The sequence below is a fragment of the Rhamphochromis sp. 'chilingali' genome, assembly GCF_963969265.1.
Source record: "Rhamphochromis sp. 'chilingali' genome assembly, chromosome: 7".
Classification (NCBI taxonomy): Eukaryota; Metazoa; Chordata; class Actinopteri; order Cichliformes; family Cichlidae; genus Rhamphochromis; species Rhamphochromis sp. 'chilingali'.
The window spans coordinates 28,291,319-28,318,353 of NC_137934.1; the positions used below are offsets into that span (position 1 = coordinate 28,291,319).

General features: G+C 39.5%; 1 protein-coding gene across 4 annotated transcripts in view; it reads left to right on the forward strand.

Moving 5' to 3' along the window:
* Positions 1-672: 672 nt before the first annotated feature.
* Positions 673-27,035, forward strand: part of LOC308399354 (tensin-3-like) — a 56,136-nt gene continuing 29,773 nt past the window's right edge. Inside the window, exons 1-16 of one of the 4 annotated variants that reach the window (XM_080886576.1) lie at positions 673-782; positions 4,812-4,985; positions 5,572-5,622; positions 5,706-5,828; positions 5,938-6,002; positions 7,402-7,485; positions 7,745-7,857; positions 8,737-8,797; positions 8,891-8,966; positions 9,563-9,692; positions 9,921-9,986; positions 14,373-14,477; positions 19,137-20,096; positions 24,015-24,142; positions 25,311-25,419; positions 25,506-25,574. In XM_080886576.1, the coding sequence (XP_080742702.1) occupies positions 4,836-4,985; positions 5,572-5,622; positions 5,706-5,828; positions 5,938-6,002; positions 7,402-7,485; positions 7,745-7,857; positions 8,737-8,797; positions 8,891-8,966; positions 9,563-9,692; positions 9,921-9,986; positions 14,373-14,477; positions 19,137-20,096; positions 24,015-24,142; positions 25,311-25,419; positions 25,506-25,574 (2,290 nt within the window). In that variant the 5' untranslated portion in view covers positions 673-782; positions 4,812-4,835. Of the gene's footprint in view, positions 783-4,811; positions 4,986-5,571; positions 5,623-5,705; positions 5,829-5,937; positions 6,003-7,401; positions 7,486-7,744; positions 7,858-8,736; positions 8,798-8,890; positions 8,967-9,562; positions 9,693-9,920; positions 9,987-14,372; positions 14,478-19,136; positions 20,097-24,014; positions 24,143-25,310; positions 25,420-25,505; positions 25,575-27,035 lie in introns of those variants that run through there. The other 3 variants (XM_080886577.1, XM_080886578.1, XM_080886579.1) reach the window with 3 other exon arrangements.

The window sequence follows — 27,035 nt, forward strand, 5'->3', positions numbered from 1 at the left end:
TAATCTGTATGAAACTGCCTATAGAAATAAATTTGTTAGTGTCCAATAGCACCAAAAATATGTGTTTAAAATGCTATTGCAGTAAAATGTAAGCATCCACTGAAGTAGCCACATCAGTGCTAAAACATTGTGCTATTTATCTAGTGGTGGGTCTTGCATACATTAGATTTAACATTGCAACTGTTCAACTGCATGCAAAACAGTCATTTTTCACCAACTATTGAGTTTTACAAGTCAAATCAACCTAACTCAGTTTATTTGTATAACCCATTATCACACATGAAGGTTCAAAGGGCTTGGCAGACATAAACCATACAAGCAACAATTTAAGAAGTGACGTTACAAGGTAAATCATATCTTAGAGGACTCTGTTTCTCCACTCTCTAGTTTAAAAAAATGTGAATAGTTAACATTGAAATGTTGGGAGATTATGCAGTAGATTTGAATAGAGTTACCCTGGAGTGGAGATAACTTAGAACAAACATTTTTGTCAGCTCCCATGTGTGTTGCTGGCTGTTTTTTTAAGAGTACTGTGATTGGATTGTTCCAGCTGTCTTTTTCACAAACAGGGGTGGACACACAGTGAAGTCACACTGCAGTCCAACAGAGGGCAAAGTGCAAGCAGTGCTGTAACAGTGCAGTTTATCACGCTCTCTCTTGCTCTCCGTTCCTCCCACCTCCTGTGAAGTCTCTCTCTCACACGCACACACACACACATGTACACAGACTTTCACTCATCAGGCTGTACATTTGACTTCTTGTTTGCAGCACCAGAGGCCGAGGTAAGCCTGTTCCTGTTCTCTCTTAACACGTTACAGTAAGTGTGCGGCAGTGTTAGCCAACATCCTGCTTTCCCGCTTGAAAGCTTTCCTTGAAATCCAGTAGCCTCTGATGCTGGTCCAAATCTCTTTAGTGGTAGCATGTGATGGATGGTAAATTCAAAACGGGGGGCTAGGATTACCACTCCCACGCAGATGCAAAGATTAACCCACTGACACATTAAGACACTGAATCCCAGGAGACGTGTTTCCACTGGGCTTTAGTCCGTCTTAAGTCATTTAATCTTATATTAAGTCTTAAAATCTTGCCTACATTGCCAGTGGGGCTGTGATAATTCCACTCATTTCCGTTGCTAACAACTTGCTTTGAGAATTCCTTCGAGTGAAGTGACATGATTTTGATACAAATGTTGCTGCAGGATTCAATTCAGTGTATCTCTGGGTTGGGGTGGGAGAATGTGTAAGAAAATAAAAAAATCTTTGTGGGGATCAGTTGGACTAAATGGAGATTAGCTTAAAGCTCAGGACAAAGGAGACTTTAACGGAGAGCACAGAATTGGACAATAGATCCTGACCACCACAACCATGGTGGGACATCGCTGTCAATTTCACTTGTGTTATTTTGTGAAAACACTTTCAATTTCAAACAGCCCGTTTGGCTGAGTTAACAAATCAAACCCTGGCTCTGCTCCTTCTGCATTTAAGAGGGAAGTCTTTCGCTTGTGAGGAGAAAAATAGAGAAATAAAGATGGCTAATCCATTTTGAAATGCCTTCCTTTAAAAGGGGAAAGAGAGGCTGTAATTGGATGTGACCAGTTTGGGCTCCCTATGGCAACATGTGTATATGCATGTGTGCGGTTAAGTCGCACACTTCCGTTTGTTTTGCTTCCACAGGCGGAGCGCGGACAAATTTAGATTGCAGCAGTCTTAAAACGTTGGAAAAACAGCCCAGAAATACATCATTGGAGAGCAGTCAGTCATTAAGAGTGTTTACCCAACCCTGTCAGAAAGGGCTCACTCGAAAACAGCAGTGCAACAAGTCCAGTTCACAGACAGTTAAGATTTAAACCACCATGCTGTATATGTATGCGTGCATTCTGAGGCCAACGGGTCCCTGAGCACAGATGTGTAAAAGCCCCCCCTCCACCCCTGCCCCGCAGTCTTTTTGGTGTGTGTAGTAGTTTGCAGTAGTTTAATGATTCTTGGTTACCTTTATGGCTGAGTAGGTTTTTTATTTTTTTTTAATCTATTTATAGTAATTTTGTAACTCTATCTGATTTGTATCTCATTTTAAGCATTAGCTATCTCTTTTTAGTCCTTTTTTTGTCTTTGTGTTGTTCTTAGTCTGTCTTTATGTTTTTGCGTCCTCTCCCCTTAGTTTTTGGTACTCCGGCTTCCACCCGCAGTAGAAACACATGGAGTTAGTGTGGTTACATTAATTGGTGACTCTAAATTTCCCACAGGTGTGAATGAAAGAAGAAAAAAAAGTCGTCTGTCTCTAGGTGTTGGCCCAGTAACAGGCTAGTGGTCTGTCCAGGGTGTACCCCACCTGTTGGCCTGTGGTACCTGAGATAGGCTGTAGCAGCCTATTGCTTCTCTTAAGTGGTTTTGTGTCTCTTTGGAGTCATTTCGCATCAATGTCAGCTCATTTTGCATCTCTTTGCAATTTGTTCATGTCTGTTTGCACTTATTTTGCATCTCTCTGCTGCCATTTAGTCTTTAGAGGCTACAGTAAAGCTGTCAGCTATCCTAGCATATTCATTTCTTTCATTGTTGAAGAACTCTAGATTCTCAGGTTCAGTCTTGAGCAGCTTGAGGTTTACAAATCCTGGTCCTTTGCCAGTCTTTTTTGCTTACTACACTCAAAATTGGAGACAACATAATAACAAAAAAACCCAAAAACTGTATCATTCTCCAAAACGTCCTGAAGACTTTTTTTTACGCAGTTCTTGGACACACAACATAACTTAGAGCTTAATTTTTGGCAGCTAAATTAAAAAAATGTAGTTCCTTTAATGACGCAGGCTGCTGCTGCAGTAGATTATTCCTGTATGTTGTTTCAATGAAAATGCCTGTCTCTGTTTACTTTGCTGTGGTCACATGGTCAAGATAAAAGCAGGTCAACCACTGCTCTTGTCACACTAATTTCTCTTCTACTGTGTGTGGGTATCACTCCTCTAGATATCAGAGATGGGCAGTAACGCGTTACTGTAATCTGATTACTTTTTTCAAGTAACGAGTAAAGTAAGGGATTACTATTGCAAAAACGGTAATTAGATTACCGTTACTTTCCCGTAGGAACACTGCGTTACTAAAACCGTGATTTTTTGCGAGAATGTCTCACGACAGTGACGTAAGCGAGTGCGCAGTTAGTGACAACAGCTGTGTGCAGATCAACAATGGATCACATATCGAGTGCGGGAGAGAGTATGAGCGTGCAGCGTTTAAAGCGTGGAAGTACTGACCTTACTTTGAGTTTGATTCCATAAAAAGGGACAAAAACATTAGTGTCCGTTGTGCGTGGGAAGAAAACTTCTTTTTACAGCGAAAAAAACCCCTAAACTTCCGAGCAAGCACTGAGTGCCCTATCACGTAATGGGAAATTCACAGAGAAACTCGCGGATTCTTCCATTGACCGCGGCACACCTGCACCAGGGTAAACCTCCGCCTACCACAGTCCTGCTTTACAGGTGAAAATAGAGCAACAGGACCGCTGAGTCTTTGACTTTATTTATTTTCTGCTGTGTTTTACTTGCATCTATTTGAAAGACTGAGTGTAAACACATTTTTTTTTTTTTTTTTATGTGCTGGAATGTGTAGAAAATAGGTTTAAATGTTAAACTAATTTATTCAAGTCAGAGAATGTTGCTTATAGTTTAATTTTTGTTTGATGCATAAAGTTAAAAGAATAAAACGAATAAAACAAGTTAAAAAAGAGACTTTTCCATTTGATTACATTTTGTATGATGGATTATGCAGAAAAAGTAGAATTGGGCTGAAAGATCTATCGCTTTATCACCTATTCAGGTTGTAAATCGTGTTTTTAAAAAGTAACTAAGTAACTAAGTAATTAATTACTTTTGAAAATAAGTAATCAGTAGAGTAATGGGATTACTTTTTGGGGAAGTAATCAGTAATTAGTTACTGTAATTACAATATTTGCATTAATGTGACAAGTTTGATTTGTGACTTGCTGAGTTGTTAACATTATATATGGTCTAAAAATGGCGTCAAAAGTAAATGTCTAAAGCATGTTATTAAGGACAGAAAGCTACTTCGACATTTTATACTAATGTTACATGTGTAATATAGTATGAATATTAGTTGCTGTCCACATAGTGAAGTGTTAGTTAGCAAAAAGCATTTTTAGTAGTAAATCTCATCAGGTTCAAAACATTTATTTATACACTTGAAATGGATATCAACATGTTTAAAAACTCTAAGAGGTGCTACTGTCTTTCTAGAATTATCATTTTTAGTACCCACTTGTTCCTATTTTAAAGAGAAACTGAGTGAAATGACTGACTTTGTCAGCTAAATAACGGAACAGAAAACAAAGTAGCATAGCTAGTCAAAAGGTTCCTGCTGATATGACTTTTCTTTTTTCGAAATATAGGGCCAGTAATGCTTAAAACTTAAAAAAAAGACCTTTGTCAAGCTGTTCCAGTCATGAGACTGAAAACAGCTCAGCCACATTTTCCATGTCTTGTCAGAATCAGTGTTTTCAGGTTTAGTGCTGATGAGTAATGAGGTTAAGATTTGGTGTTTGTGGCTCATTGTTAACTCTTCTGTGGTTGCAAGCTCAGTAAGGCTTCCGGTGACTAAGCTTTTGGTTGTCCATGACCTTGCTTTGTTTTAGCAACACATCATGTAAAAGGCTTTGTAAGACTGATCGCATTTGAACTCAGTCCCATGCTGTGTAAGCTGAAATGCAGAAGTGCAGCCGATGTGACACAAGCAAGTCTCACTTCTCTAAATTTTCTTCAGCTATTCTTTTTTTCACCTTCTGTATCACTACTTGGGTCTTTGCAGGCAACTGTGTGACTGAAACCAACTATGGAGGAAGCACATAGAATGGATCTGACCTACATCACTGAACGTATCATTACCATATACTCCCCTCCCGGGTGTCCAGAGGAGATCTATCTGCAGAACCTATGGGAGATTATTCCCATGCTGCAGTCCAAGCATGGACAAAACTACATGGTGAGACAAGTAGATGAGATAAAGGTAGCTAGAGAAATTTTATTTTTAAAGGTAATTGAAAAGCAAACCAAACTGATTCAGAGATTTGAGAGACAGTGGCCTGCTTTTATAAAAAATTAAATATAATTTAAACAATTATGACGCTTCCCGTTCGTACATTCAGTTGTTTTACTAATTTCTTTATTCCAAAACAATATGGAAAGCATCAAAACAACCACATAACACAAATCAAATGCATACTATGAGAAACTTAAAACATTTTATTTAGTTTATCATTTTTCTCATTACACTCTTCCTTTCGTTGTAGTATAATTTGTCTTATGTTTGGAAGTCTTTGTTTTCTGTCCTTGAATGACTGGATATGTTTTATAAGTTACATATAGCTCTATATTAGGATAAATATTATAAAAGTTCCTTACTTGACCTTGCTTCCCTAATCATCATGTTCCTCATACCTAGATGCAAACATTCAGGTAACTGTAAGGTTAAATGTTAGTTAATAAATGTTAAACCACAGAAAAATCTTGTATGCAACCAGCAGAAGTGATTGATTTATTTTATCTCATGCAAACAACCCTTTTTTCAGCTCATCAACCTCTCCCGGAAGCATGACACTGTGAGCAGACTCAACCACAAGGTAATTCTAATGCACTCAGTTTAAATGTCACAATGTAAAACTGTAAGCAGGTACTATAGCGCAACTGGGGCTTTTTCCGTCAGGTTTTGGACACAGGATGGGTGGATCTCTTGGCTCCCAGCCTGGATCAGATCATCGGTGTGTGCACAGCAATAGAGAACTGGCTGAACGCCCATCTAAAGCATGTCCTCGTGTTACACTGCAGGGTAAACATCACTGTAGTCACTGACACTGGCATGTTCTCTAAAGGCATTTGTGCGATGTACGTAAGCACCTAAATTTTATTTATCCTGATCCTTTGACTGTTCCTAACAGGGAGGAAAAGGTCGACTTGGAGTTTTGGTGGCATCCTACATTCACTTCACCTCCATCTCAGCCAGGTAACACTGAATTTTTAAACAGCAGGGAAAGTTTCTGCTGTGCTGGATATTGGTTGTGCATTGGGACTAAATAACTGCACTGCCATTATGTAAAACAAAGCAATATCACATGGCTTAGGTCTCATCTTACACTAGTGTCCTTGGGGTGGAGTTAATATAAAGGGATCTAGATCACCCTAGTCATCATACTGGGTTCAGGCCATATTTGTTTATAAAATGTAGCCTGCTGTCAGTTTGAGGTTTTTCAAAGGAGTTCATCCTACAGCAAGATAATAGGCCAGGGGTGGGCAACTCCAGGCCTCGAGGGCCGGTGTCCTGCAGGTTTTAGATGTGTCCTTGATCCAACACAGCTGATTCAAATGGCTAAACAACCTCCTCAACATGTCCTGAAGTTCTCCAGAGGCTTGGTTGCCCAACACCGGTCTAGGCTTTATATGAGAGAAGTGTTACACATCTCCAGGGTCAAACCTTAAGTTGGTTTTTGGATGAACTAGAGAGAAGGGAGAAACTAAGCAGGACTAAAACATTTTTGAGACCTTCTGCAACAGTGTTAGTATAAACTTTTTTGTTTCATTTTGGTGTTTGGCTTCTGAAATAAATCAAGAAACTATGCACGGATAGCTGGATCAATAAACCGTCTTTTAAAATTTGGGATCAGGCCTAAACACAGGCCTCTTCTCTTCTTGGGAGTATAACCTTACATTTTGATACAGATATTGAAGTTTTGCAAAGGATTCATCCTAAATTCTCATAAAATGGACTTCTCGGAGTGATGCAAAAAGAATATTTTCATATGTTGTTGTGTCCAAAAAACCTTTCAGGCTCTGGACTTCACATGTTGGTAATGTTATCTCTGATTACATCAAAGTGCAGGAAATGGAGCTGTGAAGTATTGCGCCAGTAGTGACATTTAGTGCTGGACATGTTTGCAGATCAAAGAGTGCTGATTGAACAATAGACAGAGGGAATAGTGGCTGATCTGCTGCGTGTCTCCACCAGGCAAAGGGCAGCACGGCTGACAGTAGAGACTTTGAACTGTGATTATGTTTGATTTTTGGGCAGGGATCCTGTTTCTGTTGGACACCAGTGAATACATTTACACCGACTCTGAGCAAACACAAGAGCCTTCATAGCATCATCATATAGCTTATGTGTGATTTTATGGTCCACAGCTGAACTATTAAAATGATGTCCTTGTTTTGCCACATCTTATTATGGCATGTTGGGAAAGTTCAATTTGAGGCAAATCACTAAAAAAAATGCAGAAAAAGAGGAAACTTCAGACACGTTGACAGTGCATGTGTTCCATACTTGAACACCTCACTCTTATACATATATATATATATACACATCAACATGAAACACTAGAACATTATCTAAAAATGTGTCTGTCTCTCAGTGCAGACCTTTCCCTCGACCATTTCGCCATGAGGAGGTTCTACAATGACACGCTCTCTGCTCTTATGACCCCTTCACAGAAACGGTAAAGATTTACATGACTGATTCCTGGAGGTCAAAGTTCAACTGTGGTTCAACTCTAAACCTCTGCTCTGTGACCAAAACATCTGCCATTGACCTCAGATCGCATGCTCATTGATCACCTGATTGACCGTTTTGTGAAACAGTTAACATAATAAAGCTACTGAGAACCAATGGAACCAGGGAATTCAGTGAAAATCTAACTATACTGTCTTCCATTTCTAATAATGTTATAGATACAGACTTTCTTTCTGCTTTTTCAGGTATGTATGGATGCTGGGCAGCATATTAAAAGGCAGACTAAAGATGTCTCCTTCTCCATCTTTCCTGCTCTGTGTTGTTCTTTATAGTCTCCCCAAACTAAGACCAGATGGAGGTAAGCAGCACAAACAGGTTTGGCATTTTAGCTCATGCAATCCTGATTTTTTTCTCTTTTTTTTTTTTTTTTTCAATTAGTTGTGACCATATATTTAACCTGGGATAGCTGGGATAGCAAAGCTCATTTGTAGTTCACTATAAGATTATGGGACGCAGATATGAGCTGATTAAAAACAGACTTAAGACACACCCCAAAAAACTGAATGTACAACTCAACAAGGTAAACTTGTGCATAACTTTATGGCTTATTAAAATTAAAACAGGTGAGCTAAATAAACATTGAAAGTGAAAAAGTAGTCATAGGAATCAAAACCTTTTTTTTATACCAGTCTGTTTATTTCAGCCATTTTGACATGAAAATCTATGGATTTTTTGTTTTGGAGCGAGCCTCAAGTGGTTATTTCACCAACTGCACTTTGTGACATTCCCTTGCAATGTAGAGGAAGGAGAGATGTGATTTGAGCCTTTATGAGCCTAGCAAGATACCCATTGTTTTAATCTAGAGATCCTCAACACCTCGATCAGATCTTTACACATAACATGACACAATTTCAAAATTCAGCAAGGTAGTGAAAACCAAGGTGAGCCTTGCATGTTATTGTAACAGAAAATGAAAAAAAAAAAATCTGTAAATGGATTCTTAGGGTTCTCTGAGTGTTCCTAGTGTAAGGCTGTGTGCCCAGCCTGTACACCAAAGACTGCTGCTGTCCACTGTGAAGTGCTTGAAAAGTGACGGTCTAAGTCTTTACCTTGCTATATAAAGTGCCTTGGAGTCACTGTTGTTGTGAACTTGCTTTATCTGTCTATCTTTAGTCAAAGTTTTCTTAAACTACCCTGTTTAACTTGAATTATAATATCTCTGTTGATGTTGTCTCAGGATGTTTCCTGTTCTTGAGGGTCTACCAAAGTCTACAAGCTGTTTGCACGTCTCCAATTTAGTAAGAAATACATAATCTACACAGTAAACACAGTAACCGTGGAGCTTACATAAAGCATAAGGTACTAATATGTGCATCTCATGTTCATCTCAGCCATGTTAATGCAGCTGAGACAGATCGCCTCTACATTGTGCTTCAGCCCGCTCAGCTGCTCAAAGGGGACATCATGGTGAGTTGTGATACTCTGTATATTTTGATTTTTATCAGCTAACTGATGAGCAGATGTTTACACAAGAGTAAGGAGCTATTGTTTAATTTTGTAAACAATTTTTTGAACATGTGTTGATTTTGAATTTTTCATTCTTCAAGAAATATGAACTTTCATGAATGAAAAGTTTATTAAAACTTTTCACCTGAATCGAATGCTCCCCTGTGGACTGATTTTTGAATATCTAGCCCCATGTCTAACCCCTCCGGCACTATTACTACTACTACTACTAATAATAATAAACATTTCTGTAATTGGAGGACACATCTGTGTTGCATTATTTGAATATTGCACTTGCAGTTATATGTATATATATATGGTTTTAATGGTTTATTTGTGCATCTGCATGTATGCATGAGTGTACATTTTTTTGCTTGAGCACCAACAGGACAAGTTAAACAGAACTGACCATTCTGTCTAATGCCAGACCCAAATCTATCTTTGTTTTAATCTGCCTAAATTTTAAATGTAACTTTTTAAAAGTCTTTACAAAAAAAACGAACAGTCATGTTTTATTTTTTATTTGTTTTTATTACCGTCTCACTGTCTGTTTGTAGGTGGTTTGTTATGACAAAAACAGCCGGTCAGCTAGTCGTCAGGTCGTCTTCCGGCTCCAGTTTCACACGGGCCTCATATGTGGACACGCCCTCACTTTCTCAAAGGCGGACCTTGACTGTGCCAGAGAAGGTATTTATGACCTGCTACCTCAGCCTACACACTGCCAGGTGCAGTCTTAGTGCAGCACCACTATCAAGCTTAATCAGTAACTGATAAATCTATCAGCCAGTCTGCTCTCCATCTACCTGAACTAACCCTGGAACCATATCAGCTCTGCAGGTGTGAAGGGCACATGGAAATATGCACAGAATGCCAAGTTAACTGTCCAGCTCTCTGATCTCTCCCTTAACATTCCAGATGCCCGGTTCCCAGAAGATGGAAAAGTAGAGCTGCTATTCTCTGAAAGTCCTGAAAAAATTGCAGGTAGGCTGTCTCTCACAAAAAACTTTCCTTTGATGTGTTCTTCAGTAAAGCTTGTATATGCATAATCATAATTTTGGTTAAAATATGATGCAGGTGTTGCAGTTTCTGGTGGATATTAAGAATTCTCATTGAGCCAGCTAAAGTCTTTTGATCCTGTTTAGAAACATAAAACATTTTTATATACTCCACCACTCATTAAAAGCAGATCGTTTGGCAGCTGCCATTTGTAGAATAACTACAGTACTGTTCAAAACTCCTGACCCACTCCTCATTTCTTTATATTTTTTTACGAAATAGAAAAAAGATGCAGCGCTTTATTGAAATATTTGCACAAGTATGGAAATACAGGATATAAGGTAAAAAACTGAGTTTGTGCAATTCTAATAAGCTTGGAAATCAATATTTGCTATGACAGCTTATTTTTCAACGCAGCCTGAGCTCTCTTAGGCAAGCTTGGGTGTAATTTCTTAAGTAGTCTCCAGGAATAGTTATCCTCTTCAAGGACATTCAAAGCTCTTCTTTGAACGTTGGCTGACTTCTGTTCTCTGTCGAGATGAGCCCACACTGCTTCGATAATGTGGAAGTACATTATCGAAGCAGTGTGGGGAGGCCAGCCTGGGGAGGCCAGTTCATGACTGAGAATATTCAGTTTTTCTATCCAGGTATGCTTTTACTCCACTGGCAGTGTGTTTGGGGTCATTGTTGTGCTGAAAAACTAAGCTGTTGCCAATCAGATGCTTTTCAGATGATACTGGATGGTTGATCAAAAACAGCTGGTGCTTTTCTGTTTTCATATTTCCATCGGTGTTGTCAGAATCTTCAACACCACTGGCTGAAATGCAGCTCCAAACCATGACAGAGCCTCCACCAATGAGTCAGACTTTCTCCTAAAAACGTTCTAAGGCTTTCAGATGCCTGGAAAACTATTGCTCTAAAGCACTTTGGCTCCTTGGAAGGAAAATATAAAGCAATACTATATACCAAGATACATTGTACTGTATCTTAAAAGAAATGTATTTGCAGGTCTCAAGCGAAAGATTTCTTCTTCATATAAAACTTGATCTGACTCACGAATGTACTAGTGCCAAGTTAACGCTGCATGACAGTTGCCCTAGAAGAGCATAGACATAGTGGGTCAGTACCGCACATGGGTATTAGTGTCAGGGTAGAAAGAAATTACTCATATGAAAGCATTACTCATACACAGATTCCTAGAAGTCAAGCATACTGTTAGATCAAGTCTAGTCTAGCTCACCTGCACTGATTTAATTGCCAAACCACATTTGCCTTTTTTTTTTAATATATATATACTTTTGGCTCAGCTTGTACCCTTGCAACGGATTTCACAAATAAATAAATGCTATATCACTTTAGCTTGCCCACAGTTTCTGTGTGCCTTTAAGCAACTTTGCAACTCAGCCCCACTCCAAATTTGGAGTTGAATAATTCTGGAACAGCACCAATAACATTAGCATCACCAGCTCCTTGTTCACTGTTTGCTGCAGTCTTTTAAATTTCACTGGCCTAGTGATGGAGAAAGTGAGATGAAATATTTGGTGTCTTACAGAAACAGAGGAAGTTTTTTTTTTTTAAATAGTATTTGATTGCAGCCTTTATTACAGGCATTTATAATTCAGGTCACAGAACACACTGCATATCACCACACTAGCTATGAGAAAATATGTCTTGCTACTCTTTAAATCAGTAATAAGATACAGAAAAGATTAGATTAGATTGTTAATGCCAGATCCAGAGTCAGTCTCGGAGTCATTACTCCAAATAAGTGCACATTACACATTAGTTATTATTGTAGTAATAATTCTTTACTAATTATTACGAACTAATGTGTTAAATTATTCAGTTACTTCCTGGAGAAAGTCATTTCTTACACTACTTTAGTGTTACTCTGTAACAGGACATGAAATGCGCCGTTGTATAATTATTAGTTAACAGTACAAAAATTATGCTAGAGTCCCACACACTGACACAAATCTCTATCCTGAGGATGAGGGCGCACAAGGTCTTTCTTTTAGTGTTTCTATATCAACACAAACCCCAACAGCAAAGTTGAAAAGCAGCACAAAGAGCACTTCACAGCCATCCTCACAGCGACTGTACTGGAAATGGTAGCAACAAAGTCCTACTGCTACCTGTTACCTGTTTGAGTTTAGGTGATAGCTGCTTGTCTGGGGTCAGCATACAGCTTAACTCTTGAATTAAATTGATAATCCAAAAAACATGAAAGATATACTCTACTGTGATATTCTTTTTTCATATATTACCAATAAAAGTAATAAAATAGTGGAATTTTACAAAGAACATATCGATGAGAGTTTCCATGTTAAGTTAGATAGTAACTCTGTATTATTACATTTTTAATGTTTAAATTACTAAAAATGAGTAATCTTTGTGTTGATTGTGCATTTTGTTGTGTAACAGCTCTTTGCTTTTGTATATGTGTTTGTGAGCTGTCATGAAGTGTGGAATCAGAAGAATGCAAATGCGGTAATGCGGTAACCAGCAGATTAAACCAAAAACTAACCTTTAATTAAATCTGTAATGCAGTAAAGCAAATGTCCACAGAGGGAAAAGTCAAAATCCAAAATTCTGCAGAGAACAGGGAGCAGATGAGGAGAGCTTAACAGATGATCTGAAAAAGAACAACAGAAATTGGCTATAAATACACAATTAAAGGAACCAGGCAGGGTTGAAATTAATCAAGACAGTGATGCAAAAGAAGCAAAAAATGCAAGACAGAAGACTACCTAAATAAAAGAGGAAGTGAAATAGATATAGACAGAGACAAGAACTTTATAGAATGAATAACTTGAAGGCCCACACAGAAAAAGCACTGAGGGAACAACTTAAACAACTTAAACTCTAGCATAAGGACTACATTAAATGTATACTTCCAAGCGTTCCTGCAAAGTCTCACAATTTGACAAGATGAAATCCAATGGTGATGATAAAACAAGACACTTAGACAAGTATTGCAACCAGCTATACAACATGCCTACTTGTAATTTGTTTGATTGTTGTGTAGCCCTTGATGACATATAGATAACCTTTTAGAGTTTTCATTTTCAGTTTTTCAAGCATCAGCGCTGCCATCCAAACAAACTATGTTTAGTCATTTGCTCCAGAGCTGCAGTTAGCTAGTCAAATCACATTATAAATATGTTCCAAGAGGAAATGAAAAAGAAAATGAGCTCTGTGCTGTGCTGTACAGTTAGTAAAGGATTGCTAGCTTTGCTCATGCTAATGGCTAATAAAAACTATGCTAGATCTTTTTTGGGGGTGTTTCTATGGCAATCATACCAGCAATGATATGCCCCAAAATGTCACTTATCACACCCATCTTTAAGCACTGAAATATATCTATCATAACTTAACTTCAGTCAGCTTGGCTTACAGACTGGTCAGTCAGCAACCTAATGGCAACATTTGGACTTTGTTCTAAGTTTTAAAATGGTTTTCAGTAATAGCTCTCCAACTTTGCTTTGGATTTTGGCCAATTTTCTATTAATTTTAAGTGAAAAATAAGTGGCAACAGGTCCTTTTGGAATTCAGGTTCATGACAGTGACCCCAAACACATTGCCAGTGCAGTAAAAGCATACCTGGATAGAAAATCACCCAATGCAACACTGTCAGTCATAGATTGGCCTCCCCAGAGCCTGGACCTCAACATTATCACTTGAAAGTGAACCCAAGATCCAAAGAAGAGCTTAGTAATGCCCTTCAAGATGCCTGGAGAACTACTGTTTTTGTCTCTCTGCGATACCCCTCAGATATTCTGACTTTTATTTTCTTGTTTGGTGAAAAACCTTGAAAAATCCAAACATGTAGCCTCTCTAATTGATGCAGCAAGACTATATTCATATTATTTGGATTAAAAGGCTGCACCAGGCTTCAATGTGTCTTTAATTCAAGCAGACAAGACAGGAGTCAAACTGAGGAATAACACACTCTGACACATTGCCTGTGAATGAAATGATCGGTCAGCCAGGTGGGGGCAGTGTTGGACACCACACCGGCCAAACTGGCCATCATCAACTGTAGTCACACTCCTTTCCTCTCAACAGGAAGCAATACACAGAGATATCTCTCTCTCTCACACACACACACACGACAGGAATTTGGATTGTAGATACTGTGCACACAGGAAAATATATACAGCCGGACTCACAAACACACACATCCAGACACACAGATCTTAATGAGCTGATAGAAATCAGAGTCTAACCCAAAACAAGGCTCACAGCAATATTTGAAGCAGATTTGCTGCAGGATCGGCTGTTGGGGATTTGCCCTAACACCAGTGTTTGAGTTTGTGTGTCTTGTTGTTGTTTCACTGACTCCTGACCAGCACTGTTTGTCATGTGCAGGCAGAGAGCTATGGCACAATGGACGCTCTGTGACAGTGGACTATGACACCTTGGACCCTTTGGTTAGACGAGACTCTTATCAGGACACATCTTGTCTAGAAACAGGTGAGGTGTATTTTAATATTTCTTAATCAGAAATTCCCCACATTCTTCTCCTTCTTTCAGTTTCTTTTCCTGTTTTTTGAATTTCTGTACTTCCTCTGAATTTATTATTACCCAGGGTTGAACAGGATAACATTTTATCTGAATACCCCTTTTGGGAGATAGATTAGCTTGTCTTCACTGCTTTAACATAGTATATATAAATACAACAAGAAAAAAACAATAAAGCTATGTCTGTGATAGAGAAATAGTCGCAAAATAAAAGTAAAAATAAATACATTTAAAAAAAAAAACGTTACACACATCTAAGCAGGTAGTGAACCAGTAAAGATGCAATTTCCATATGGGCAGATAGCTTTAGTACCTGCTTTACAGCCACCCTGTCCAATGTTACAAAATCTAGGATTACATAATCCCTCTATATCGTGCTCATGTTCACACAAAGGCTTTTAGTGAAATAAAGCAGACCAGTATAAAGCATAAAAATATCTGGGTTAACTTTGTCCAAAGTGAGAATTTGTGATTTATATTATTCACCCATTCACACACCTTTGTACAAGCCCTTGTTTCTACACCCAAGTAGAGCGTTCACACTCCAATGGACACAGCAGAGAGCTCTTTGGGATTCAGTATTTTGCTTTGGGACACTTCGGCAGGTAGACTGGAGCAGCCAATGATCAAACCACCAACCTTCTGATTAGTAGATAACCCGCTCTACCTCCTAAATACAGCCACACCAATAGCAATAGCAAAGACTGTAAAGAATATTTTTGCGTTGAAAAACAAATGCAAAATAAAAGCTTACAATTGGTGAAATAACCCTTTACTAGAGCAAGCATTATAGTAATGCTCAAGTAGCCTACTAGGGAAGGACAGAGGTTTAAAAAGTGATTGCAGTAGCTCTGTATGCAGCCAGAGTTAAGCCAGCTTCCCTCGACAGCAGCCAACTGCAGCCACAATTACAGCTACTAACAGTAATTTAAAGCAGTATGCAAGTATCTCAGGAGCTTTATAAAAATATCCTGTTTGAGGTTAAACAAAAGTGATCACTTTCATTTAATCTGTTTTTAAGTAATGTCCAATGTTAGATTTCACTGGGCAAGGACTGGTGGCCTTGCTTATCCAAATGGAATGGTGTAACTTTGTCTTGTTACTTTTTTAAAAGAAAACTTCTCTGACTTCGATGACCTCCCCTTCAATATTATATCCTTTTCCGTCTCCAGCTTTTAACACAGCCCATACTATTAAATTGTGTACTTGTAATCCTTTTATGGCTATCTGCGCCTCTACCATGTGAGTTGAATCTTCTGCAAAATAGAGACCCCCTGTATGCCATATTCCTGCCAAGAGCCTTTTCCCCAAGGGACCAATGTATGGTGCCCTGATTTGTTGATATCAAAAATGGACTAGAAAAGTATTTTGTTGACATTTGCTGAAAACTACTGGAATATATCAGAGATACCCTTTAAATAATATTTATCTCAATTTGAAAGAGAAGGTGATGTTTGCTGTCTGAAGGTTGTGCTGAAAATGCAATTAAGAAAGTGGTCCAAGGAACATAGTTCTTCCAAGCAATCTGGAGATGGAAGAGACCACGCCTGGCAAATTTGCATCAAGCATATCTTTCGAATTTAAGGTCCAATCCCAGAATTTTTTACAAGGTGATGATATGTCAAATATTTATATATCTGTGTGTGTTTTGTAGCTTTTTTGGTAACCTTTCCATTACAGTACCTTTGGCTGTTATGTAGTAGTTAATACCCTTAGATCCCTGAGATTGCTGTGGCCAGTCTTGTGGGTAATTGCCTGGTCATCAGTGTGACAGCTTACAACTGTTGTGGTCACAAAGGCCTCTTTGACATTCCTGGGAACGGGTGTAACGCCAATCTTTGAGAGCGCAGCCAGACCAGAGCTGTGTGTTTTGGAGGCGGGTGTGGGTTTTTAAAAATTTTTTTATACATTGGGTGGAATAAATGTTCACACACAGGAAATAAACAATACAAAACAAGACCTCAAAATCGAGACAGCTGAAACAATCACTTGTAAGTGGAAGGTTAAGGCTTCGGTTCCAGCTGTTTTGCTAAACCTGCCCATGGTCAGCCATGTAATTTAGATAGAGCTTTTACAAGCGGCATGTAAACACACATAGACACACGCTCACATGAATGCAAACAAATAGGCATTACACGTTACACATAAGCGTAATGAAGGTGCAATGCCAGTTAGCCGCACAGACACTTGCAAGAACATTGTTTTCAATCACAGACGGTTCTGCTTTGCCCTCCCACACACTCCTCCTCACTTTATCTCCTCATCTTCTTGTACTTTCTCCCTTCCTCTTGTCTCCTTTATCTAATCTCCTATCTCACTCTTTCTACCTTCAAGTTCAAGTTACAGGTTGCAATTTGTCCAATGTGTCCCCATCCCCCTTTTCCAGACAATCTCTCCAAAGCCCGCCTCCATGTTTACATTCCCCTCTCCATATTTGGAGAGCTCAAGGTCCTTATGCTTTGTTTGCTTTTTGTTTTTGTTTTTTTGGTGTGTGTGTTTTTTTCCCTTGAAAGTGCAATATGTGTGTTGTACACACTTTTCCACCTGTGTGTTCGTGTGTGTGTGTGTGTGTGTGTGTGTGTGCGCGCGCGTGCGTGTGTGCGTGCGTGTGGTGTGTGTGTGATTGCAAGTCTAGTGAATGATCCACCCTTCAGTTTCCTTTCTCTCCAGTTTCCCCTTTGGACATAAAAATGCATGAGTGCACTCTCTCTCTGCCTACCTGTCGCAGCCTGGACAGGATGCAGGGGGGAGGGCAAAAAAAAGGAGGCAAAGCAGAGCGAATTACGTGTTGACGGCAAAGGCGGGGATTCATAGTGCAGGGACTGAGTGCAAGAATGACATGAGAGAGGGGAAAGAGAGAGTAGGAGGGGGGACACTGGAGAGCTCTTAGCACCTTAAGAGAAAGAATGTTCTTTGCTTGTCTTCCTGTGGCAGCCTGAGAGACAGTGAGGACTACAAACACTGTAAGAAGAAGAGAAGCTAGCCTAAATCTTTTTTCACTTTGCTTTCACTTCCATCCTTTTCATTCTACCCTCGTCCCTGTGTCTCTTTCCATTCTGCTTGTCATCTGTTCCTGTTTTCCTCTTTCTGTGACTCGGGTGGTTAGGCTTCAGCAAAGCATTTCCATCCTGTTTCTAGTCTGCAGTGGGGCCAGTGAAAGTTTACTCCTAGCAGTCGAAAAAGTAAGCTCGACTTCATTTATTTATTTATTTACTTCTATTAAAGTGATGAAGTTCTGTAAATTGTGGCGTTATGCAGCATGTTTGGAAACTGTGTGCATCTCTCTGTGAGAGAGCTATTAGACCAGCTGTGAGGGTTTACCATGCATGTCTGGTATTTGAGTTTTATTGCCTCTCTGGACTTAAGAGGCTATCTTCATACAGCTCTGGTATGCACTGTACGTATTGTTGTATTTACTATACAGGGCAGTCCTGTCGAAGTGCAGCACCCTGTTTTGGAAGATAACTTGCTCTTTTAGTTATACAGCACTGTTTAGTTTTCTGTGTTTCACGGATACAATGTGCAGATATTTTCATTTGGTCTATAACAATGTCAAAGACCTAGCTTACTGTCATATGATATACAGTGTTTAACAAATTTATTAGACTGCTTTTATGTTCTAACCATAAATACTTTATACATAAAAGTATGTTTAAAGTATTGAAAATCTAATATGATGCTATATTAAATACTTTAGTGGTTAATCCACCAGCATGGATAAGCTCTTAAATCAAAATAATATTTTTAATGCTAAAATAAAACTACCAGTAATGATTGTTACACTGAATTACACTCATTCTGTATTGCAAAGCACTCTTTTGTTGTGAAAAGCGCTACCTGAATGAACCTTACTTACCTAATTTGTGACTTCTCAGCAAAGTATAAAACATGAATTCAGTCATTATTAGTTTTACACAGGATTTCTAACATATTAGTTTTTTGTTGTTTTTATGACAGGTGGTCTAATGAATTTGTTAAGCACCGTATATGACAAAAAATAGCAATTTGTCCCATTTCTGAAGCTATATCATTGCAGGAATTGCAGGAAGACAAATATATTCTCTTGTTGCTACACCCAGTTAAAGGATAGAAAAGCTGTGTGCGTGACCATGCTATCGGTTGTATCTGACCCAAGGTAGACGTCTATGAAAGACACGTCCTTTGTGTGACACATGCATCTACCAGCAAACACAATGGGGCTCTGTGTTATCTCCATGGAGTGTGTCTGCCGTAATGAGTCATGTACAGTAGTTGTGCAGGCACAGAATCACCGGTAGCAGGAATATGTTCAATTCCAAGGTGCTGTTTTCAGCTTTAAATACAGTTGTCCGAGTGCAGCTTTGACCATTTTATGCTGAAATATCACATCTGTGTCCTCTGATTGTGCTGCTGACGTAATACAGTTTAGCAATTTGAAAAAAAAATCTGCTTCAAAAGAGGTAATTAGCCAGTTGTCTGTTGTACTCTTTTGTAATGGCAGTTAAACATTAAGAACTCCATTGGCATAAAACAGTCAGAAATATGAATGCCATATTATCTCTGACTAAATTACTTTCTATTTTATTTTGCTTTAAAAAATTGATGGTATAATTCTGTTTCATCTACCCACAGCTCCCCCCCATGCCCTGGACCCTGGAAACATTGTTTTGAGTGGCAGAGAGAGGAAGACGAGTAGTGAGGAAGGAGCTTCATTCCCTTTAACTACCTGCAGTGGTAGTTGCAGTGACCGAGCTCCATCTGCCAGCAGTGATTCTGGCTTGTCTGTTGCCTCACAGGGGCTGACTGGAGCCAGACTGAAGAGAGAAGCCAACCAGGACAAGTGCACCCAAGCAGGGAAGCTGGTCTCTGAGGTGGACTTTGAGCTTCCTCAGCGTCTTCAGGAAGTCATGACTGAGCTGGCTTCAACTAGTGGAAGAAAGGAGGAGATAGCTAGAGATGAGTCTGGATTGGGACACACAATCAATGAAGAGGCTTCGTCCAGCGAGAGGGAGACTGACATATTGGATGATGAGGATGAAGCAGATAGTGGTGCAGTTCCTGCTCTAGACATTCCGAACTCAAGTAGTATTTGCTCCCTCTCGTCCGAAAATCTGCCCAAAACTCAGAATCTAGCCCAAAGTGAGTACTTGACGCACTCCTGGGTACAGCAGCAACAAAAGGCTGCTGTCAGTGATAACTTCATTACAGTTGATGGGGATGGGAAGTCGAGCAGGATAAAGAAAGGGAGGCCACCACCTCTGGCTGCATCTGTGGCTGCTCCAGACACTCCACCTCGAGGACTCAGCAGCAGGGAAGCAGTGCAGAGAGGGCTGGTGCATGAGAATGATGCACATATCATAGATAAAACACAGAACATACACTCTGCTAATACCACACAAACGTCAGCTTGTCAAGAAGACGAACTAGCGTCTTTATCCACAGACATTGATGAGTCCATAGAGCAGCTCAATCAGCTGATTCTGGATTTGGATCCCACCTTTGTTCCTGTTCCTACCTGCTATTCCCCCTTAACTCGCTCTGCTTCCCTACACAGCAATGGCCTCAGCAACAAGGGAAGAACTCATCAGTCAGGTAAAAGCAAACACAATGCATGGCACATCAGCTATTACAAGTAATATATTCATCAATGAATGGGAAGCCTCAAATTTTAGCGATTCCTCTCTTATATCCGAGATATCTCCAACACCAGAGGGACATTTTAGAGGTCGACATTTGTGTGTTGGAGTGAAAGACCACCACACAGTTGTAACTATGTTCCCCTAAGGATTAATAATAATAATAATAATAATGATGATGATAAACTTTATTTATAAAGCACACTTAAAAACCAAGGGTATGCCAAGGTGCTTAACAAGTAACATAGATTAAGTTTAATATATTCTGTGAACAAATAAATGGAAATTCCACTTATTATACACATAGAAGTGTGGCGAATACTACTATAAAAGTGAAAAATATTGATTAGCATCAGTGTTGACTTTAACATCTAACCTGATCAGAATAGGTCATTTTATAAAATTGTTCTCAAGATTCTTGGCAATCAGAGGACAAATGATGGACGTCAGAATGATGGATAAAAACAATTTTTAAAAAGCCAGATGTAGCAAATACAATACACATTTGTTCGTGTTGTATGAAAAGAGAGAAGGGTGAATGGGTGTGATTGGGTGAATGTGGCATGTTGTATAGAGTGCTTTGAGTAGAAAAGCGCTATATAAGATTCAGTTCATTTACCATTACCACACCTGTGAAAATTGCTTGTGGACAGATGAAACTTGTATTTTATATATCGTTAAGCTCAGTTCAGTCTGAACACATGGAAGCTTTTATAACCCTGCCTGCAGTGCCGATGCACTCTTTGGTTGTGAGCTACATCTGCATTTCTTACAGAAGGTGTGTTTGTAAGTGTATTTCCTGAGAAGGAGGAAGCATTTGATTAAACAGCCTTACATATTCTTGCTATGTAAGCAGTGTAAAATCAGGCTCTCACTGCTTGCTATGCAATGATGTGTTTGCCCTCCAGTCTGTCTTATTTTGAATGGAAATATACAGAGGCAGAAATAAAAGGTTACATAAATAAGGTATGTGTGGTTACAGACATACTCGACTTCTTGCCAGTGAAAGAAATCAAAACAATCCTTTTTCATAATTTAATTTTATCAAAATTCAGTCGGGAATGTCAGATGCTCTTGGATAAAGTTAAGATATTATACATTTGTCAGGAGACAGTTTAGTCTTATTGCAGATTTAGGACTAAGGTTTACTGATTTACTTGTCGTTAAATAGTTACAGACTTTGATGTGGCCCTATCCCCACAGGTTAACTCAGCAGACTACTTGATGGGTGCGTAAGTTTTGATTGGCTTGTTTATATCTGGCATGCTTAACTCTGAAATCTTTGTGTAATGCAATTGAAAGTGGTTGCACAGAGGTTGAACGTGCAACACCCTCAACCGCTATATGAGCAGATGGTTGCCGCAATTACTTGCAATCTGAATGGGAAAGAATTCAATGCATTTACCAGCCAACCACTGAGTTGGTAGTCATCTGTGGTCAGTGGGTTTTAAGTGTACAAGTGATGTTATCATCCACCAGTGGTTCATGTAAGACCACCCCAACACTTGAGCGCTTGCAAGGTTGACAGCTCCTAAATCGTTCATATCAGTTCTTAAAATGTATGTTTGTAGCTGATGAAGTGTATCAGTAGGCTGGAGGTTGATCTGTAACTAACACTTCACTTGCTTAATTACTGTGGAAATGTTTCGAGGTAGGAACGTGTGAGCAATCAGGAATGCTTTTGAAGTTGCGACACAACACTTTGCTGTCCTTCTCCCTCTCATCATCTTCAGAAGAGAATAGCCCTCTCACAAACACGGTGGGCACGAAGTGATACTCGACACTGCTCCCTCGGCAGCCCCGCCGGTGTGTGACAGACAGTAACTGGATTAGTTTCAGTTGGTCCACTTTAGCTTTGCTTTCATGTGATTCTGAGATGATGAATACTCACAGTGAAAGCTGAGCTCACAGTGTTCCTTGTCACTGTTTATACATGAATCCACAACTGAGGGTGATCTCATGTACAGTATATCTGTATTGTGACTCACATCAGTCTGTGGTTGCTGTGTTATGGTGTGGTTTTGGTGATTGCTGTTGAGTAAGACTGTTTTATAACTTACAATAATCCCAAAATATTTGCCCAAGTATAGTTTTAAAAAAAATCCGCCTTTACTTTGTGGTCACAATTGCATGTAAAAATATTTTTCTTCTTTGGTTGAAACATATAGAACTGTGTGTAATCTACTGATGTAATCTCCACAGCATAAAACCCTGATTTCTGGACTCAGTGTCAGTGTTCTGACTGCTGTAATTCATACCTAGAAGGGATCATGCTGTGGTGAGAGGAAGGAGTGTACTCAGTGTGTACTAGTGTTACTAAGCAATGTTAGCAAGCTGCAGACAGTGCTGTAAACATAAACATATAAATATAAAGATACAAATTATAGAATTTAACTTTAACAGTGCCTGTTTCAGTGAAAACAACCATGATCCTTCTGTCCCCCCTTTCTTTAGCTGTAGATATGCTTTTTAATGCTTCGAAGTGATACATTTTAATATGGGAACCTATGGGAATTGACTCACTAGGACAAAGACCCCAAATGAGTGTCTGAGCCCACAAACTCATCAGGAAAAGTGCTTGCAGAGGTCAAGACAGAAGCTATCACCATTGGCTTTGTTTTTGCAACTCGGGAATTGTTTCTTACTTTTTTTTTTTTTTACTTTTTGTGTTCTTTAATGTAGACATTCCATGAATGTCAGTTTGTGGCACTACCACTTTGACTTTAAATATCTGTCAACAAATTTGGGTAACTGATTTATAGTTATAATATTTTATTTAAAAACCCCAAAACAGGGATACAATCCTCTATTACAACACATGAGAGAAGAACCTAGTGAATGGTTGGTTGGTGGCGTGGGTTGCTGATGAGTTTTGCACATGGGGAGGCAAGCGCTACCATTGTGAACAAAGCTGTGGAGTTAGATCAGGTTTTGCAAGACTAATACTTTGTAAGACTTTAAAGCTGTTCATTGAAAGAACCAAGCAGTGCTGCCTTTTTGCTCCATCCAGATGTGCGTAGGTTGGATGTTGTTGTTTCTTAAAGTGATGTGATTTCTGGAACTGCAAGGTTAACCATAAGGAAAGGGGAATGCGCTAAGCAATAAGCCGATGGTGAGAGGCTTCATACAGTCTACATTTGGTTAGTCAGCTCAGGACGTATCTAGTTGTTTTTCTAAGCTGTGTGCACTCAGCGAGGCCAATACTAAGCTAACTGTTGCAGGCTCTTAGGATGATTTAAGTTACAGTAATATTGTAGTTATCTCATACTTCCTTATCAATTGGTTGACTTTTGGTTCTTTTTGAATCTTTAGCTATCAACTATACTCTCTTCATAGTTCCATACAACAAATGTTGTACTTATTGAGAAAGATCATTTAAGTATTTCTGATGTTAGATAAGATCCAGCTCAGGGGGCTATCCACTCATATTTGAAAAGAGAACAACTGATTGTTTCAGCAGATGGTTTCCAGAGAAGCCGCCCCGATGTTCCACCATCTGGTCACAGTGAAGTCTTGCTTAGTCATATAAGCTCTGCCCTTGTGATAGTCTCCCTGCTTTGTTGATACATGTATACTAATAGAAGCTTTTTGTCAGAGGCAACACGTCAAAGAGGAATCACCGTCATCAGCTTTTCTTTCTTAATTTGCAACCGGTCAGAATAAAGTCCAACTACTGTTCAGTGTTGTTTGTATTAGATTAGACAAAACTTTAAGCATATGCAATGGAGAAGAAAAAGGAATGACTGAATTTGAATCTGTGGTTGACTGCATTTCAGATCATAATCTGACTGACTGTCTGTTCTCTCCCTTTCTTCCTCACACACCACTGCCCTCCCCAACCTCAACCCTCGTTATCACTTTGCTTTCCAATCAGGTTGGATACAACAGAAGCAGGTCACTGATGTTACAGATTACGCTGGTCATCATAGTCCAGTATGGAGAGAGGGTGGACATCAGAGCCTAAGGAGTTCCCCAGGCTACAGTCCTTCCTTGCCCTCTCAGGTAAACACACTTTTTAGGTTTCATTTTAGTAAAATATATACTACATACTGGGATATATCTGTAAAAACAATTTTATTTAAACCTTAATACATAAAATAACACATAAAATAACAACACAGCAAACCTGCCAACGATCTAGCCTCAGTTAAGAAGCTTAATCTGAAATGAGATGTAAGCTATGGTAAGTGGGTTATTAGAAATGTAGCATTAAATGAAACAGATAAACTATCAAGAATAGAGCTAAAATATTTGAGCTATAGCATTAGCTAGTGTGACACAAAGGTAACATCACGTTAGCTTTGCACATTACTATAAATGGAATATGCAAAGCTAAAATATCACCAATGGAACTAAGCAAAAAGCAGCAAATCATCATCAGCTAATTTGAAACAATGCAAAGAAAATATTAGCAGTGCTAGAGAATCAGCAAATCTAATACAGTAGGTCACAAAATCAAGCAGGGGTAAGCTAAAAGCATGAGCAAATTGGCTATAAAGCTAACATTGCATTGGATCATGCATAATCATCTGCTTTCAAAAAGCTACATTCTTTGAAGTAATCACCCTAGAAACATGCTATAAATTTTAAAATGCATGCCTGAGTAAAAGTAGTCAATGTGTCTCCTTCTGAATGCAAGGCATATGCCCAATCAGTAGTCAAACTCGACCCATTCTTTTACAAGCACGTCTGGGGTTATTCCAGTGGCTGTGGTTGTTATGCTACATGCTGGCAACCGCATAAAATGCATGAATGCCCTCTTTCCAAAAGTACGTGTTTCATTCGTCACTAGTGAACGGCCAAATTACCCATGTTTGTGTGGACAGGGCTTTACTAGATGTAGCACTTTCAATTTTGTTACAGAGAAGGAGATAAAGAGATCCTGATTGTGAAACAATGTCTACATCTTAATGTTGATGTTTCTTTGTCTTTGCTCTTATTTTTATTATTATTATCAGTCTTTTAGTTTTGCACTCAGTCTTACAGCTGGGTGGAATGAATGGCCCAAGTGTTTACACCAAAACACAGGCTGCAGCCACACACAGATCACAAGACTGATGTCTGCTTGTGTGTGTGTCTTGTCATCTTTTAAGACTTTGTGGGGAAAAATGGGCTTTTTACTTGTCTCCCCTTTTTCATACCTCTTTCTTACTTCTTTCTTTTTAAATAGCACGGACATCTCTATAAATACAACAGTGTGGACTATCAAGGACGGACAGTTAGCTCTGACATCGTCCCTCCCACTCCTGCCTTCCCAGTGTCTCCTCCAACGCCTTATGGTAAGAGATCATGTCAGAATGAACACTTGTGCTCGTGGGTGTGTTCGCATTAGCAAGTCTTATCAGTGTTCTCCTTCTCTTTCCAGTGAAACATTTCTCAGAGTTTTCCCAGCTCAGGACAGGCAGGCAGTTTGACCAACACAGCTTGACACAAGGTACATTTTGCCAGGAGTGTGTGAGAGACCAAAAACATAGATGAGTGTGTTACTGACAAAAGCACTCAATCCAAACACTTGAGCTCCTGATTGCTGTTGGACAGGGTTCAAGAGTTGGCTGGAATGTCCTTCTGGCATAGGATACCAAAAACACACACTCATACACATACCTAACCTATGCTTTGTTGCTATTAGCTGCATATGCTGGCATGGCTTTTGTTTTTGGTCATTTGTGTGTGGTCAGGGTAGATATATGCCTGATTTCTAGACCTTTGTCTTCATTATTTTCATCTATGTCTTTATATTATTTACGGTAAACCAAAAGGATTTCGATATCTTGTCATGCAGGACAGCTGATGCTGGATATCCGCTAATAATAGTTTCTCGGTAACAGAGGAAGAGACCACTGCTGGCAGGATGTCCACTCATGTCCTGTTCTGGGAGGGGACAGGGGGAGAGGGGAGGGTCTTTTGTTGTTGGGACATCCTGCTTAAGAAGGTGCGTACCACATAGCTGCTGGAGGAGTTTATTGTGCTGTCAGAAATGAGTAAAAATGAGCATTTAATCATACTAAGGCAACATGGTGATGTTGTCTCAAGGCCAATCGCACATTATATGTACAGGTAGGGATGGGTACCGGTGTCCGGTGCCATGATGGCACCGGTTCTGACATAAACGGTAGTAACCAGACCGAAAAGCAGCGCACATTTCGGTGCTTTATTTCGGTGCTTTTTTTTCCTGAGCTGTGATACACTTCTAGCCAATCATTTTACGTTTCCCAGGATAGTAGGCGGGGCCAGGTACGTACGTTCAGTTAGAGCAGAGCTACAGATTAAAAATGTCCAAGGCGAAGCGGTCAAAAGTCTGGTTGTACTTCACAGCAAAATATGCAAACTCAGCAGCCTGCAACAAGTGCTTTAAGCTGATACTGTGATACTGTCAAAGGAGGTAACACCTCGAAACTGATGAAACACCTGGCGACGCATAGCGTTTTTTTTAAAAGCCGAGAAATGCGCCGTATTTGATAGCTTGCTGCGAGACCTCACACTGTGCACGTTGGGTGGGTTGCCAGTTATCGGACCCGGAGCAACATCCCCCAAAAACCCGAAGAATAGAGTCCTGGCCCCTAGCCCTGCCAGTGTAGCAGAAATGATGAGGATGATGATGGCAGCAGCCGTTCTTCTCTGCGTGAGTAGCTAAATGTTGTTCGTGTGTAATTTACGTTGAGTAGGCTAACCACGTTATTACATTAATGCATGTAAGGTGAACTAGCAAACATCATCATAGCTACATGCGGCTGTCCTCTTGTTTGATGGCAGATACTCCTTTCACCCTGGACAAAAAGGCTAAAATGACCAAAGAAAAAGTGGGAAACAGCTGAACATGAGAGGTTTTTGGACAAAGTTTGTGTTTTTTTTTTTCCATTGTTTAAGCACTGCTTCCAGCCAAGAGTGATACCAT